Genomic DNA, 16,247 nt, shown 5'->3' with positions numbered 1-16,247 from the left:
ATGTGCAGAAAATCATCAAATGCTTTTAATCTAAAAAAAAAAAATTTATAAAATGCAAGGTAAGCAAAAAGGTGTTACCGAAAACAAGAGAGACTAAAAAGTCCTCAAGACCTTCAACTCTGACACCATTTAAAGAGAAAGAAGAGGAAGACTGTCCCTTCCTAAGACATCCATGAAGAGAGAAGCAAAAATCCCACAAAAATGGAGCTAAAGAGGAATGAAACATAATGGAAATGAATTATACCTACCCAGATATTCTACACATGTCATTTCACTCGATTTAACCACCTTATGAGATAGGTATCATCATCCCTAGCTATGATCTTGCCTTGGAAAATATAACATAAGAACATTAACAAAGACATTTGTTGTTAATGCTATTTAATGACAAAGGGATGAATTTAAGTCTGTTTCTATGGCCACCCCAGAAACAATGCCTACTGCTGCAGCCCAAGAACTCAGCAATCCGGGATCGTGTCCTAAAATAAATTTACGTGCTCATGACATTTTTCTGATAAGATAGTTTCCACTGTGCTGGTCAGAATTACATCTGAGAGTTGAAGAAAGGAATCACGGCTATGGCCTCAGACAGGAAATCGGTTGAACATGACCCCTCTTGAAGGATCCTGAGAAACAAGTTGTTTAGTGGGGAAGTCACTGACTGTAAAGATGCACCTGCCATGGGGCTGGAAGTTCAGAGACAGACAAACATCTTCGCAGATCACAGTAACAGAGAGAAGATTCATTTGACTTTCATTTCACTTTTCTCAGGGAAGAAGAACCTTTGTGTGGCTGCCAAAATCCTAACTGTCCCTCCTCCTTCCACTCTATCCCTTCCACCCCCATCCCAGTTCATTAAAACTTTCTGGTTAAAGGTGCCAGATGTGTCATTCTTTCCTGCTCTTGCGCCAGGCCTGTGCCGCCAGCACCACAGATCTAGAGTTCTGAGAAAATCATGGAAGAAGTTGAAAGCACTGATAAATTGCTCTATTGTTGATGAAGCAAAGTTTCAAACTGTCAGAGGGTGGTATGAGAAGGAATATCAGGACTTGGATTGGACCAAATAAAGATTCTTTATATTATTTATAGATTAAAATAAATCAAATAATTTCTTTAAGGGAAAATACTTAGTGTGGAGAGTTACACCTAAATTGTATACTAGCTTCCATATAAAAGCAGCTCCCATGAAAACAGAAATAATATCACTGGGTCTTGAGAATACTTCAGTCAAGGATGGAGTGCCTATATTTCCTCTTACTGAACAGTTTTACAACAGCTAAGTTTCTCTTAACTTGTAAAAGGGGCGGGGGGGGGGGGGCGCGGGTAAGGTCTTTCCTTATGGGGAGAATCTGGGCCCCATGATTACTTCCATAACCTTTGACTCCAACTTCTAAATGAGTCAAGGGACCAGCGGGCTGTGAAATGGCTTCCTCAGTCACCAGGTCAAGTGCTGCTGGATGGTTCCCTGTAATCAAAACATGAAGGTACTGAAGAAGAGGGATGAATTCTAAGTAATAAGTAGCTTCTTCTAGCCTCGATGTGGCTGGATTTTTAAGCTTCAAAACAGATTTTGGTGACTCTAAACTCACTACCTACATCTCCCCGGAGTCCTTTTGCTGTGGACTCCTTTTGCTGTGGAGTCCTTTTTCTAATAATATAGAAAAGAACTGAATGCTCTGTAGAGCTCACAAATGACGGCGTAACAAAAGTGCCTGGGCCAATACAGTGAGGATAGGATTGCGTTAGCTCAAGGCAAAATCTATTCCTGGCAATTGTCTGAGTCTGTGAGAATCCAGATGACAAATGGGGAATTTTCTGTTATGATGTGACAACTCCAGCTAAGAACTGAACTATGGAAAAAAGATGGGGTGGGACTGGGGAGAAGCATTACTCTTTTAGAAGAAGCCTACAATAGGATTAGTCACCATTACTTCAGCACACCACATTTTGGCTCAGTTTGACAAAAATAAGTAGGAAAAACATGGAACAGAAATGGCCCAGAAACATCTCAAGTCCATCCCTCATTCAAAGCTATGAACCTGGAAATCAGTGACGTATGGTTTGTCCTGATGTGTTTCTTGTTGCTCCAAATCTCCACTCCTCTGTTACCATGAGCACAAGAAGAACCCAAAACAACATTGCTTAAATGCTGGATGGTGGATACTCCTAAAAAAATCTGCCAACTTTAGAACTGAAAGTTTACACCCTGATTGTTCTAGATTATTTAGGAGAGAAGTGGGTCATCTTTTCATAGGGCTTAGAGCACCTGTTTAAAAACAAAGAGAAAGAATACATATTTTATAATCATGAATTGTTTTCATTAAAGTTACATTTCAAGTGATTTAGGAACATGAAGACCTCCTTTTTTTATCTGAGAGTGAGTTAATGAAGTTCACATTTCATGGATTTATTCTAATCAAAACAATAAAAAAGGAATTTGATGTTGGTATCTTTTACAAGAGTATATATATACATTAACAGGTATACAACTTCTCACTGAATTCTGATGATTAATATTTCCATCTCCATATGTATAGCATATATCCTCCTATATAATAAAGAGCTAATATGGTAATTAGACTGAACAGCAGAATGACCATCCGGACGATCTTCCTGACGAAGCCAGGGCTGCGAGGGCCGGCCAAAGCTGTGAGGGGCTGCGAGGACTGAGCCCCTTGCACGAATTTCATGCATCAGGCTTCTAGTATATATGCAAATAGACCAAGCGGCGGAACAACCAGTCGCTATGAAGCGCACTGACCACCAGGGGGCAGATACTTAAAGCAGGAGCTGCCCCATGGTGGTCAGTGTGCTCCCACAGAGGGTGCACTGCTCAGCCAGAAGGCAGGCTCATTGGCAAGCGCAGTGGCGGTGGCGGGAGACTCTCCTGCCTCCACAGCAGTGCTAAGGACCCCTTGGGAGATGTCCAACTGCCAGCTTGGGCAGACATCCCCTGAGGGGTCCCAGACTGCAAGAGGGGGCAGGATGGGCTTAGGACGACCCCCCCCCCGCCAGTGCACGAATGTTGTGCACTGGGCCTCTAGTATTAGATAATAAATACCAGTAATTTTGATGACTAATTATTTTACTTTCACTTATTATATATGAGTAGTGCATGAGGGAGGCCAATTACCTGTAATGTAGCTTTCTGTGACCCTATTAAGGGTATTCTATTCTGAGTAGCAGCAAATAAAATCAAATTATCTTTTAGGTTGTGTGCAACCTAAAAGATAAAATTCCCCATTTACTGTATGCAAATAAGCCTAGGTAATAAAGGTGGACAAAAAGAAGGTGAATCACCTCAGCTGAGATCACTTACTGGCTCTCTGATGGGATGAGCCAGTCATTCATGGGATAAGCCCTGAAATGCCATTTCTTCCAAGAGGCCTTCCTGGCCACCCTATATATCACATTACCCTAATTATTTCCTTGTTATTTATCTTGCTACAGTAATTAGCTGTGTAGCCTGAGGAATGTTACTTTTGTGTGCTTGAATTTCCTAATGTGTAAAATGAAGATAATACTAATACCCCACCTCATAGTATTATGAGATTTAAATGAGATAACACCTTATAAGCTTAGAACAGTGCCTAGCACATAGCAAGTATTTATTAACTATTAGCTGCTGTCATCATCGTCACTTTAATTCTTTATTGACTATCTCCCTCACTACAACTTTATGTATTTATTCTTTTTACTGATTTTAGATAGAGGGGGGAGGGGACAAAGGGGAAGAGGAGAGAGAGAGAAACATCAATTTATTGTTCCATTTATGTGCCCTGACCGGGGACCAAACCCACAATCTTGGTGTACCAGGATGACACTAACCAACTGAGCTACCCAGCCAGGACTTTCCTCACTAAAGCTTTAGATCCATGAAGGTAATTACCTTATTTGTCTTGTTCACCACTATATCTCCATTGCCTAGTGCACACAGGCCCAGAGTAGGGGCTGGCTCAAAAATAATTACTGAATGAATGTTGTCTTAAATTCTCACATATCCTTAGAATAAACCTCAATCAATGAAGATAATTTGTGTACTTGTGACCAAAATAGTCATCACGAAAACTTCCCCAAGAACCTACAATCATCATTCTTAAAAACAAAAACAAGACACTTGATCATAAGAAAGAGCCCTCCTGGGCCCACCAACCAAGACCACAGAGTATCATTCTTTTCCATATTAGTAGGTGGAGGTCAAGCTCCCTGATACCACAGTGTTATAACCATCAATTTAGCCTGTAAAGAAGGGTTCCCAATCCTGATAGGAATTCTCAGATTTCAGCCTGTTTTTCTCTCATCATTATTTTCCAATGTCTTAAAAAACCACATTTCTCATTTTCTCTTTACCACAAAACCTGGTCACACTCTGCTGTGGTTTCTAAGTTACAGCTACTCCAGCCTCATTTTCTTGGATGTACTTCTTCAGAGGTCCTGACCTGATGCTGACACTCGGTCTATTCTTAGAGTGGCACCTCTAAATATTAATTCCTGTTACCTTCCACTGATTGAAAGACAACATTCAGAAGTAGAGGTTGCATACAACATAATAGAAAATCCTCTGGGATTTAGAATCCTTCTTTCAAGAGTATCCAGAGGAATATGATCTAAAGAGCTCATAGTCTTGCAGACACACATGCATAGTACAGCTTAGCTACTCATGTTTTACAGCTTATCCAGATTTGCCGGAACAATCATAGGTTTGTTGGAAAACACTAACAGCCGAGGAGTGACAGCACAGGTGAGAGGGCAAGCAGACCCAGAAGAGAAAATCAACAGAAAAGCCTTCCACAAACAAGAGTACTTCTATAATTGTTTAAAGGTAAATCTTCCATCATTAAATATATGAAAATCTTTCCCCAATTGATATGGTTCAGTTGGTGGGAACATCATCCCGTGCACCAAAGGGTCTCGGGTTTGATTCCCAGTCAGGGTACATACCCAGCTTGCGGGTTTTGGAGTGCATATGGGAGGCAACTGATCAATGTTTCTCTCTCCCATTTATGTTTCTCTCTCTCTCCCCGCCCCCTTTCTCTCTCTCTCTCTCTCTCTCTCTCTCTCTCTCTCTCTCTCTCTCTCTCTCTTTCTCTCTCTCTCTCCAATAAAAAACATATCCTCAGGTGAGGATTAAAAAAAAAAAAAAAAGGGTATTGCCCTAGCCAATTTGGCTTAGTGAATAAAAGGTTGGCCTGCTAACTAAAGGGTCCCAGGTTCGATTTCCGTCAGGGACATGTACCTAGGCAGGCTCCTCCCTAGCCTGGGCCCAGGTGAGGGCTTGTGTAGGAAGCAACCAATCGATGTGTTTCTCTCACATTGATATTTCTCTCTCTTCCACTCTCCTTAAAAATCAATGGGAAAATATCCTCGAGTGAGGATTAACAAAACAAAACAAAAAAGAGTATGAAAATCTCAATGTGTGAACTTGAAACAGAAAGATGGAAGTGTTTGGTTAACATATTTTTAAAAAGTGTTTCCTATTGTGTAGAATCAGCTCCAGTTGTATCCCCCAATACTAAATATTAAAATGGCAATGAACTAAAGTCACCAAATAAGACTATGTAATACTTCATAAGGGAAAATTAAAATAATTTAGAAAGTATAGCTAGAAGAGACCTCAAAATTAGTTAGGCCTCCAGCAAGATTAGGCAGTATAGTGACTGGGAGATAGTAGAGAATACTACTTTTATAATACCACAAACAGGACTTGATCCTAACTCTGTGTCTTACTCGCTTGTGAACTTAAAAAGCTATTTTAACCTTCCTGAGTTTGTTTCCTCATCTATAAAATAGAGATAATAATGGTTCAAAGAATTATAGTGGCTGAGATATAGCATGAGTTTCATAAAAAATGCCTATTATAAAATATAATTACTATATTATTATTGGCGTGTAAGACTTTATTATATCCATTTCATAGATGAAGTAACTAAAGCTCAGAAAATTTCAGAAACTTGACCAAGATTATAAAGCAAGGACTTATAAGAATTAGGATCTCTGCTTCCTAGGGCAGTGTTGTTTTCACTTCATCATGTTTCTATGAATCAATATAATAAGGAGGCCTAAAAAAGAAGGCTTTTCACTAAATAAAATTCACAAATCAAAGCAAAATCGTAGCCTCTACTGATCCAGGTCTTGTCCACAAAATACTAATTCCTATTCCAGCAGGCTTCCACATCTTTCAAGTTTTGTTGTTTTTTTTAAGGATTTTGGAACTTTGATAGTTTTCACTTCCCAAAATAACTTGGCTCAGGCCAATATGGTATCTCAGAGTTACAGAAGTCTCAGGTATGTGCCATTCACATACATTATGTAGTTTCAGTTTCCTGACGACAAGAAACACATCAGTCGGCAACTAGCTTTCCATCGCCCTGTGGAAAATCTTGAGTCTTTCAACAGTTTATTGGCAGATAAAAGCTACAATCAATAGCATCTGAAGGGTGTAAGTTTCACCACTGACTCTCCAGAGTTCAGGATCAGTGACACAGACCAGTAGGTTCACTTTTGAGTGCTATACACATGGTATGCAGCTTCTTAAATGACAAATGTAGAGCTTTATAAAAAAGAATCAGCCCTGATAGGTTTGGCTCAGTGGATAGAGCGTCAGCCTAGGGACTGAAGGGTCCCGGGTTCGATTCCGGTCAAGGGCATGTACCTTGGTTGCGGGCGCAACTGGGGATGCGCCAGAGGCAGCTGATCGATGTTTCTCTCTCACCGATGCTTCTGACTCTCTATCCCTCTCCCATCCTCTCTGTAAAAAAATCAATAAAATATATATTAAAAAGAAAAAGAAAAAAAAAAAGAATCAACAGCTCGCCAGCATGGCTTGATGGCTGAGCATCAATCTATGGACCAGAAGATCGAGATTCGATTCCCAGTCAGGGCACATGCCCAGGTTGCAAGTTCAGCCCCCAGTACGAAATGTGCAGGAGGCAGCTAATCAATGATTATCTCTCATCATTGATGTTTCTATCTCTCTCTTTCTCCCTTCCTCTCTGAATTCATAAAAAATAAATAAAAAGAAAAAAAGAATCAACAAAAAAGAAAAACAAGAGATATTCTTTATTTTTAACAAGATCAAGAATAAGAGCATAATATGCAATAACAAACTATAGATATAGCTGTTGATTCAACATGTACCAATATCTATTAGTTGCTAAGCATTGTTGCAGGCACTAGAAACACGAAGATGAAGAAGAATTGATGCCTACCCTCAAGGAACCAGTATAACAGGGAAAAGACTTATAAAGGAGATGAGGGTGGGGGAGTAAATTTAAAAAAAAAAGAAAAAAAGGAAGAAGCATTGCCCCAGAAGAATCATATTTCACTTGGCAAGGAGCCTTAAGGGTGCGGGTACAGATTAAATGGCCTAGAAACTTAACTCCTAGGCTCGTCAGTTCTGTAAAAGCAAGCAAGACTATTCAATCTTAGTCTTTATTCCCTGCCCATCTCCTTTGCTTACCACATCACGAGAACAATTGAGATTTCCTTTCTCTATTTTATCCTCCTTAGAAGACTGGGAAAGGGACTGGCTCTGCTCCTGGAAAGCCTGTTTTTCCCAGAAACGAAATTTCAATCCATGAGAAATCTAGATTTTACTTGTGTGACCTATTATTCAGCAAAAGAGTTTGGGAGAGTCAAGAATTCCCCTAGCCTGGCTAGAGTGGCTCAGTTGATTGTCCATCGTCCTGTGCACTGCAAGGTTGCTGGTTCGATCCCCGGTCAGGGCACATACATAAGGCAACCGATCTATAGTTCTCTCTCTCTCTCTCTCTCTCTCTCTCTCTCTCTCTCTCTCTCTCTCCTTCCCTCCCTCCCTCCCTCCCTCCCTCCTCCCCACTTCCTCTCTCCAAGCTAGTCCTAACAACACACCATTAGAACAGTTGTCTGATCTCCAAGGAACCTCTGGAGAAAAGAAAGAAAAAATCTGTTTTCAAGGAAGAGTTCATGATTCATCTTAAATAGAAACCTGTAAGAGGTAATTCTTCCTTTCTCAGAATGCTCCCAAAAAATTAGAACAAAAGGAAAGAGACTTCAAATGATTATATAAATATATGTCATATCAGTAATAAAAATAATGCTTTGTATTTCTTTAGCAAATCCTTTCATGATGACCAAACAGTTTTAAAGTGATTACCCGATTCAGCGTAAAAACATTATTGATGCTAAAAAAAAAAAAAAAAAAAAATAGCAAGGCCGGGGAGTGTTGGGGAGTGGTAAGAGATCAACCAAAGGACTTGTATGCATGCATATAAGCATAACCAATGGATACAAGACATTGGGGGGTAGGGGAGGCCGGGGGAAGGTCAAGGGGAAAAAAGAAAAGGAGACATATGTAATACTCTGTAATACTTTAAGCAATAAAACAAAATTTAAAAAAAGTAAAAACACAATGAGATATCAAAAAAAATAGCAATCATTTTGACTTTAACATACTCCAAGCACACTATACAAAGAAGTATAACCCTTCAAAGATATAATCTATGATGTCCTGCCTTTAGAAATACTCTTAAATCATTACATGATTGAGACAGCATCCTACAGAAAGAAAACTGCAAGGGAACAGGATCCTAAACATTTCAATGAAAAAACCAGCCACGAAAAACACAGGCTAAAGGTACACTTACTAAAAGAAATCAGAGTGAATATCTTGAATTACGTAGAAGGTTAAAAATTATAAGAGGGACCTAAAGAAACAGATCTAATAAATCAAACAAGCAGTTGCTGAGCTTCTGTAGTCATGACCATCATGAAACTTAACACTAGTTAAAACTTAAAACTAGCTGCTCCAAGGTCATGTTCCAAAACATGTTTGGGCAGCCCTGGACCAGCTACCAAAACTGAGCATTCACTGCCACCTCATAATCAGACTTGTCCTGCTCTCTTCTTCATGTACCTTGCTTGCTTCCAAGTGCCTTCTCTGGGCTCACGCTATTGGCAAAGCATTCACGTACTTACTATTCAGTGAAGAACCTGGCAATACCATATTGGCTAACATCTTCCTTATTTTCTAGCAGCTGGCACACTGCATCCTCCATGTACGTGAGGACATGTCGCTGAGCTGCCAAAAAAACAAAAGAGAGAAAAGAAAAGTGAGAGAGAAAAGTAAAAAATAAAAGTCCTCCCAATCCAAATAGGAGGCCATGAAAGTCAGTCAAGGTATTGCCTCTACCCTAGGAAATGGATTGAAATAGGCCAACCAAACTTGTTGGCCTTAACGGACCAATGGTTCCAAAGGGTAGAATTGGACGTGATGTAGCACATGACATACTGCCATCTGGTTGGCTGTTAGTATTTACATCAACGCTTCATTTCAGTGGTGAGGGAGAGCTATAGAGGAGCTTTAGCACCATGAAGCAGATATATCTGGAAGTTCTTTTCTTCCCATTTCCTTCCACCCTCTTTCATTTTCTGTATGTCTCCAAACTTATTCCAGGGAAGAGTGCCTAAAGCATAAATGATCTGATTGCAAAGAAAATTCCTTTTTTTTCTTTTCTTTTCTCCTCACCAGAGGATATTTTTCCATTGATTTTTAGAGAGAGTGGGAGAGAGAGAGAGAGAGACAGAGAAATATCAACATGAGAGAAACACATCAATTGGTTGCCTCCTGCACACGCCCTGACCACGACCCAGGCAGGGGGGAGCTTGCAGCTGAGGTACTTGCCCTAGACGGGAATTAAACCTAGGACCCTTTGGTCCAGAGGCTGATGCTCTATCCACTGAACCAAACTGGCTAGGGCAAGAAAACTCAATTCTTTAATAAAAAATTAGAAAAGTTTAAGGATCGTGTAAACTAGTGTTATAAACTATTAACCTTGGAAAATAATAAATGAAATCTGTGTGGCTCAATTTATCAGAAGTTATGTTTTCTGCATTTATTGTGACTGTTAAATATGCAGATTAATCATGGGCTTCTCAGAAAGGGTCTGAGTATTAAATTTAGAAAGAAATGTGTTTTGATTCAAGGCTCTGTCTTTGGTAGATTAATCTTAGTTATTTAATCTGCACCTATGTGGAAAGAAACTTAACTTTTTCTCAAAAGACGGTCAACTTGTTGATCTGAAACATCTGAGATATCCTGTTAAATGCAGATTTATAAACTGGCACCATCCCAGACTTAGTGACCTTATATTTCTAACTGAAGCCCAGTAATTTTTAAAAAGTACCCATGATGCTTTTTATATATGGTGAAGTTTAGAATCACTGGTTAAGCCCAGCCAGCATGGGTCAGTGGTTGAGCATCGACCTATGAACCAGAAGGTCATGGTTTGATTCTCAGTCAGGTCACATACCTGGGTTGCAGGCTCCCAGTGTGGGGCGTGTAGGAGGCAGGCAATCAATGATTCTCCCTCATCACTCTCTCCCTCTCCCTCTCCCTTCCTCTCTGAAATCAATAAAAATATATATATATTTTTTTTAAAAAAAATTACTGGTTAAAAACATGGGCTTTGGAGTTTAGAGAGACCTGAGTTCCATTTTCGGCTCTACCAATTCCTAGCTTGCCGGAAGCCGGTCCATCCTTGCTGCTTGACACAGTCGCTGCAGGATAGAAACATCTGCACAGCATATGTTTCAAGGGACCTGGCATATATAGCATACTGTTCTTAATATGTTTGCTCCCCTTAGCGCTGTGTGTTTTAACCAAGGTCACCTTTCCGAGAAAGGTTGTTTCCCCAGGTAGGGATTTTTCCCTGAAGTTAGGAAGGGGATGAAACTCCTTAACTAAGTGTCAGGCGGGTAGTTAATCACTTTAACTACAAACAATCATGCTTAAGCTACATAATCTTTACTCCCTGGAATGGAGATAAGAAACGCCCTAACCTTTGTAATAGAAATTGACAGGATTAAAATCAACTGGTATAAATATGGATGTAACAAGACAATAAACGGCAGAACCTCTCTGGAGATCCAGACCAGAACTTGGCTGGAGATCCTGGCTGGAGATCCTGGCTAGGCTGCTGATCAACTGAACACTGTCTCCATATCCTTCCTTCTTCGCCGACTCCGTCTACGCCTTTGGGAACCCCTGGACCTGCTGGGGTTGGACCCCGGCATCTGGCGCCCAAACAGGGACCCCTAGGTAAGCCCCACTCTCGGGATGACTAGGACTCCACCGTAGGAAGAGGGTGGATAGTCTTCGCGGACTCCATCCACACCTTTGGGAACCCCTGGACCTGCTGGGGTTGGACCCCGGCACTAGCTGTATGATCTTGAGCAAGTTACTCTCCAAGCCTATTTCCTCATGTAAAAAGTGGATAATAATACTATTACTGTTTGTAATGACAATATTATTAGTACCTACACATCATCTACTTATATAAAAAGTATGGCTGGTGTTCACCACATACAGACGAACAGTTGCGACCGAGCGAAAGGAAATCAGTCCTACAGGGGTTGTCTTGGCAACGGCTGCGCCCTGCCCCAAGTTGTTTCCCGGAGCTGTTTCCTGTAAGGGCAGAGTTTGAGGCAGGAACCCACCCTGGGAGCGTAGAGGCAGATCTTTCTAAAGTGTGCTGCGCCAGCACGGGGTGAACCTGAGTGGGGAGGCTTGAAAGGCTTAGAAAAGACAGACAAGAGAATGAAAGCCAGGTCTCGGTGGGACGCTGCTTCTCTGAGAGACAGTGACCATGCCCACAGCCATGCCTTTATTTTATAGCAGATGCTATGAGGCAAAGTAAGGGCGTGACCAAGATGTTTACAACATTCTCCTGGGTTTCAATCCTACTCAACTACATGCACCTGAACTCTATCAAGCCTACATCACTCAGGCACGTGGGGCCACGTGTTTGGACCATAGGTTCAAGCTTACAACTCTAGCTGTTGGCTATAATTGTGCTGAGAGGGCCCTGCCCTCCAAGCTGGGACTTGCACATGGCAATGAGAGGACTGTGCCCTCTCATCAGTCCAAGGCTTGAACCTGTCCAAAACACTGTAGCGGCTCCCCACAATGAAGTTTTAATTCTGTTTCTTTGTTACTAATGTTGTGGCCCCACCCCATAACAAAGAAACAAAGGAAAATTTCCCCATCGAATTTCTGAATAGTATTACTCCTTCAGGAATGCCATGTCATAAATTAAAATTGAAAGCGGGTGCAATCATCATGCTATTGAGAAATCTCAATAGTAAATGGGGTCTTTGTAATGGTACCAGATTTATTATCAAAAGATTACAACCTAACATTATCGAAGCTGAAGTATTAACAGGATCTGCAGAGGGAGAGGCTGTTCTGATTCCAAGAATTAATTTGTCCCCACCTGACACTGGTCTCCCATTTAAATTGATTCGACAACGGTTCCCCGTGATGCCAGCATTTGTGATGACTATTAATAAATCACAAGGACAAACTCTAGACAGAGCAGGCATGTTCCTACCTGAACCCATTTTTGCACATGGTCAGTTATATGTTGCTTTTTCTCCAGTTTGAAGAGCATGTGATGTTACCGTTAAAGTTCTAAGTACTTCATCACAAGGGAAATTAGTCAAGCACTCTGAAAGTGTTTTCACCCTTAATGTAGTGTACAGGGAGATATTAGAATAAGTTTAATCACTTTATCAGTCATTGTTTGCATCACTGTTGTTTTTATATCATGTTTTTGTTGTTTTCATATCATGTTTTTGTCGTTTTTATATCATGCCTCTGTTGTTGTTATATCCTTTTGTTACTGTTTATTTATTAATAAATCTATATATTATTTTCATATACATTTTACTAATTTCCTTTCATCTCTCACACTTCTATTATAGAGAAAGGGCAAATAGCAATATTAAAATATCTCTGCTAATTAATTCCCTTTTAAAAAATATATATTTTATTGATTTTTTACAGAGAGGAAGGGAGAGGAATAGAGAGTTAGAAACATCGATGGGAGAGAAACATCAATCAGCTGCCTCCTGCACACTCCCCACTGGGGATGTGCCCGCAACCAAGGTACATGTCCTTGACCAGAATTGAACCTGGGACCCTTGAGTCCGCAGGCCGATGCTCTATCCACTGAGCCAAACCAGTTAGGGCAATTAATTCCCTTTTAATGTGCATGAATTTCGTGCACCCGGCTACTAGTAGGATTATAAGAATAAAATAAGGTAATGCATGTAAAACACCAGAGTCCTTGGCTTGCTTGATAATGTATTTTCTTAAAAGCCCATCTCAAAGGGCTATTGAGGGTCTACTTCAGTAAACAACAAAGGCCAGAGCTTCAGAGATAGCCGGTGCTCAACAAATGACTATTCCTCCTCCTGAATTGAATCTTTAGAGGTATGAGAATGGTATCGAGGCACACTTCACGTAAAAACTTCCAACTCAGTGTTTTCCACTTACCATCCAAAAACATTTTTTTTAATCACAACTTTCTTTTGGAATAGTGAGAATAAAAAACCCCAAAGTGATGAATATCCTGACAAAACACAATTCCACAAAATTGCTGCCATGACGGACATCTGCCTCTTTCATAGTTTTATCCTTCAAGAAAATATGGATAAATTACCTAAAATTAATAAAAATGAGTATTTCACAAAACTATCCCTAAAATCCTGGTGGTCCAATAACACTTATGAAGCAAACAAGTTTATCTACCCAAGCTCTACTCTGGGAGTCTTCCTTTAACAACGGTGACCTAGGCTCCACCACACATGCACCAGCCTAAAGTCCACATGAAAGACATGTTTACATTCTGTTACTTATTCTGTTCATTTAAGTGCTCCCCAAAACTAACAACCATCAATCACTGCAAAGGTTCTCCAGCCCCCACCCCCAAAAGGTGTGAAGACAAAATCAGTGCTTTATCAACAGTTTCCAAGTGGAAAACGACTTCTCTAAGAAATGGGAAAACTGAATGAAGCTGTGAGATACTACATGCCAATTCTGGTATTGTTTTATAATTAAGTATATATTAAATTGAGAGAAGAAACAGCCAAGCTAACATTAAAATCAACTATATTTTCACTTCTGTATCCTCCTTCCCTTCTCCCACCCACTTATCCTGACCCTACAAAAATATTTCTTCCTTAGTCTATTTGGGCTTCTATGACTTAGATCTACCTACCTAAGGCTAGTACAGGATTTTTTTAAACGGTAGTAATGAAAGCGCTCTGCCATACTTAGAAGCAAATCATGCTACTTCTCCCTAGCTCCTACGGCACAAGTAAGTGTGAAAGCCCTTTAAGGGAGGAATGTTTGAACCAAAGTACTTTTATTCTCCTAGAAAGACAGAAGGAATTTTCTGGAAAACAAACTATTTTTTTAAAAAAGAGAGGGGGCTGGGGGAGGCCAGGGGATAGTCAAGGGCAGGGGAAAAAAAAAAAGACACATATGTAATACCCTTTGTAATACTTTAAGCAATAAAAATACATAAATAAATAAAAAATATAAAAAAATAATAAAAAAGAGAGGGGAAGAGAAAGAAAGAAAAATAAAGGACTATACCTGCTTAATCTACAAATCAGATGGTTAGAGTTTAATATAATAATGATAATAATAACAGCTACCAATTTTGAGCACCTGTGAAACTTACTGAACAACAATGTGCCAGATACTGGGCTAATAATTTCACATGCATTATTTTATTTAGTCTTCTCAACAATCCTATGATAGGTGTTTTGATTATTTCCATTTTACAAATGGAAGAACTGAGATTTATAAAATTAAAGTAACTTGCTCAAGATCATGCAGCTAGTAAAAGAGAGGCCAAGATTCAAACCAAAGTTTGCGTCTTACTAAGAACCCATGCTCTTAACTCCATACCATACTAACTCACCATTGACATTTTAGAAATAGTTTTGGAAGTAAATATGATTTTTACACATAGAACAAAAGCAGGGGTGTATGTTGATAATAAAATCACCTGAGAGATGTCCATTTGTGTCTATATGAACTCATATGTGCGTGGGGGGGGAGGGGGCAATCAATATTTGTATCAAGTTAGAACTTAAGAATCATCCCACCACAAAGTATTCACCCCTAGTTCACAAAGTGGAAACAGAACGCCCTGGTGCTCTTTTTATCAGTGGGAGAAGAGAAGCAGCTAAGAAGAGGCAGGAAAAGGTTCCTCCCTTCTGAGAATTTCACACAAGCCAGTGTGAAGAACTCTAATTGCCGCTCTCTGGCGGTTTCCCTCACCTGCAGTTGTTATCAGTCCAATGTTCCCTTTGTGGTTACTAGATAAGTGCACCACCCAATCCTGGAAAACCCTTGCAGTTTATCAAACTTCAATGAAACAGGAGTTCAAAGCTCTTTCCTGGCAATAAAACATGAAGAATGTCATTTTATATTATTTTTTAAATGCAAAGGACTATGCTTTAATTTGTGTGAATGATTAAACTGCACACCTGCATCCCCGGAGGGCAAAGATATATGGGCACCTTAGCTGCCCTTTTGGGAAAGGAAAATCATTTCAGATGGGCATTTTCTCTTCTGCTCTGCTGGGACTTCCACAAGACCAGAATTCAGTGTGTTTTCCGACATGTACCAATAAGGCTCTATGGTTCTGAAATCCACACTGAGGCCCAAGCAGCCATGTCTTGCTCAGAGAGGATCTCTGTCTGAGATAAACACTTACAACTGGAACATGCTGCTCTGAAAAATCCAAGTGAAATCCAAGTCAACACTGTATGAGCTTCACATGAACCTCTCAAGTGAAGGCAACTGTGGATCAGCAATTTCTTGGTTCCGTTGAATCACCTCCTGCTGATCAATTAATCTCTGTACCAGAGACGCTCCTGCTATGAAAGCTTTCTGCAGTCAGGCTCACCTCAATTTGATTACTAGCTCTGGCAATTATTAACTATGTGACTTTAAACAAGTTATCTAGTCTCTCTGCCTGTCCTTTTCTATAAAATTAGAGAATAGTAGCTACCATCTAAGGTTGTAGAGAGGAGTAAAGAGAATAATGTATGTAATAATCTTAGCATATTGCTTGACACATACTATGAGTGTGCTATAAATATAAGCTATTTTTATTACTGTTATTAGTTGTTACTATGTACCCCTCCACAACATTGCAAAACTCACAACACAATAGGGTTTCAATGCTAATGAACACCAAGCGACCAACCTTCTATAGCCCCCAACTCATTTATAGTTCTGTTCATCCAACCAAACATATTTATAGATTACCTTCAAAAATTCCTGGGCTACATAAAACCCTACACACACAGGGCGGACAAAAGTAGGTTTACAGTTGTTCGTATGGAAAAAGACATGTAGGTTATGATGATTACAATAGCTTTATTAACTCAAAAGAATGTCACAGTGC

At 40.0% G+C, this 16,247-nt stretch overlaps 1 protein-coding gene across 1 annotated transcript in view; it reads right to left on the bottom strand.

The window, feature by feature from the left end:
* Nucleotides 1-16,247, bottom strand: part of CSTPP1 (centriolar satellite-associated tubulin polyglutamylase complex regulator 1) — a gene marked incomplete at its 5' end in the record, with an annotated part of 151,464 nt that overhangs the window by 109,337 nt on the left and 25,880 nt on the right. Inside the window, 1 exon segment of the mRNA XM_081099686.1 lies at nt 8,956-9,058. Coding sequence (XP_080955812.1) covers nt 8,956-9,058 — 103 coding nt within the window.

Source organism: Myotis nattereri, assembly GCF_964212035.1.
Source record: "Myotis nattereri genome assembly, chromosome: 9".
Classification (NCBI taxonomy): domain Eukaryota; kingdom Metazoa; phylum Chordata; class Mammalia; order Chiroptera; family Vespertilionidae; genus Myotis; species Myotis nattereri.
The sequence above is the reverse complement of the archived record's forward strand: the minus strand, read 5'-3'. Positions and strand labels throughout refer to the sequence as shown.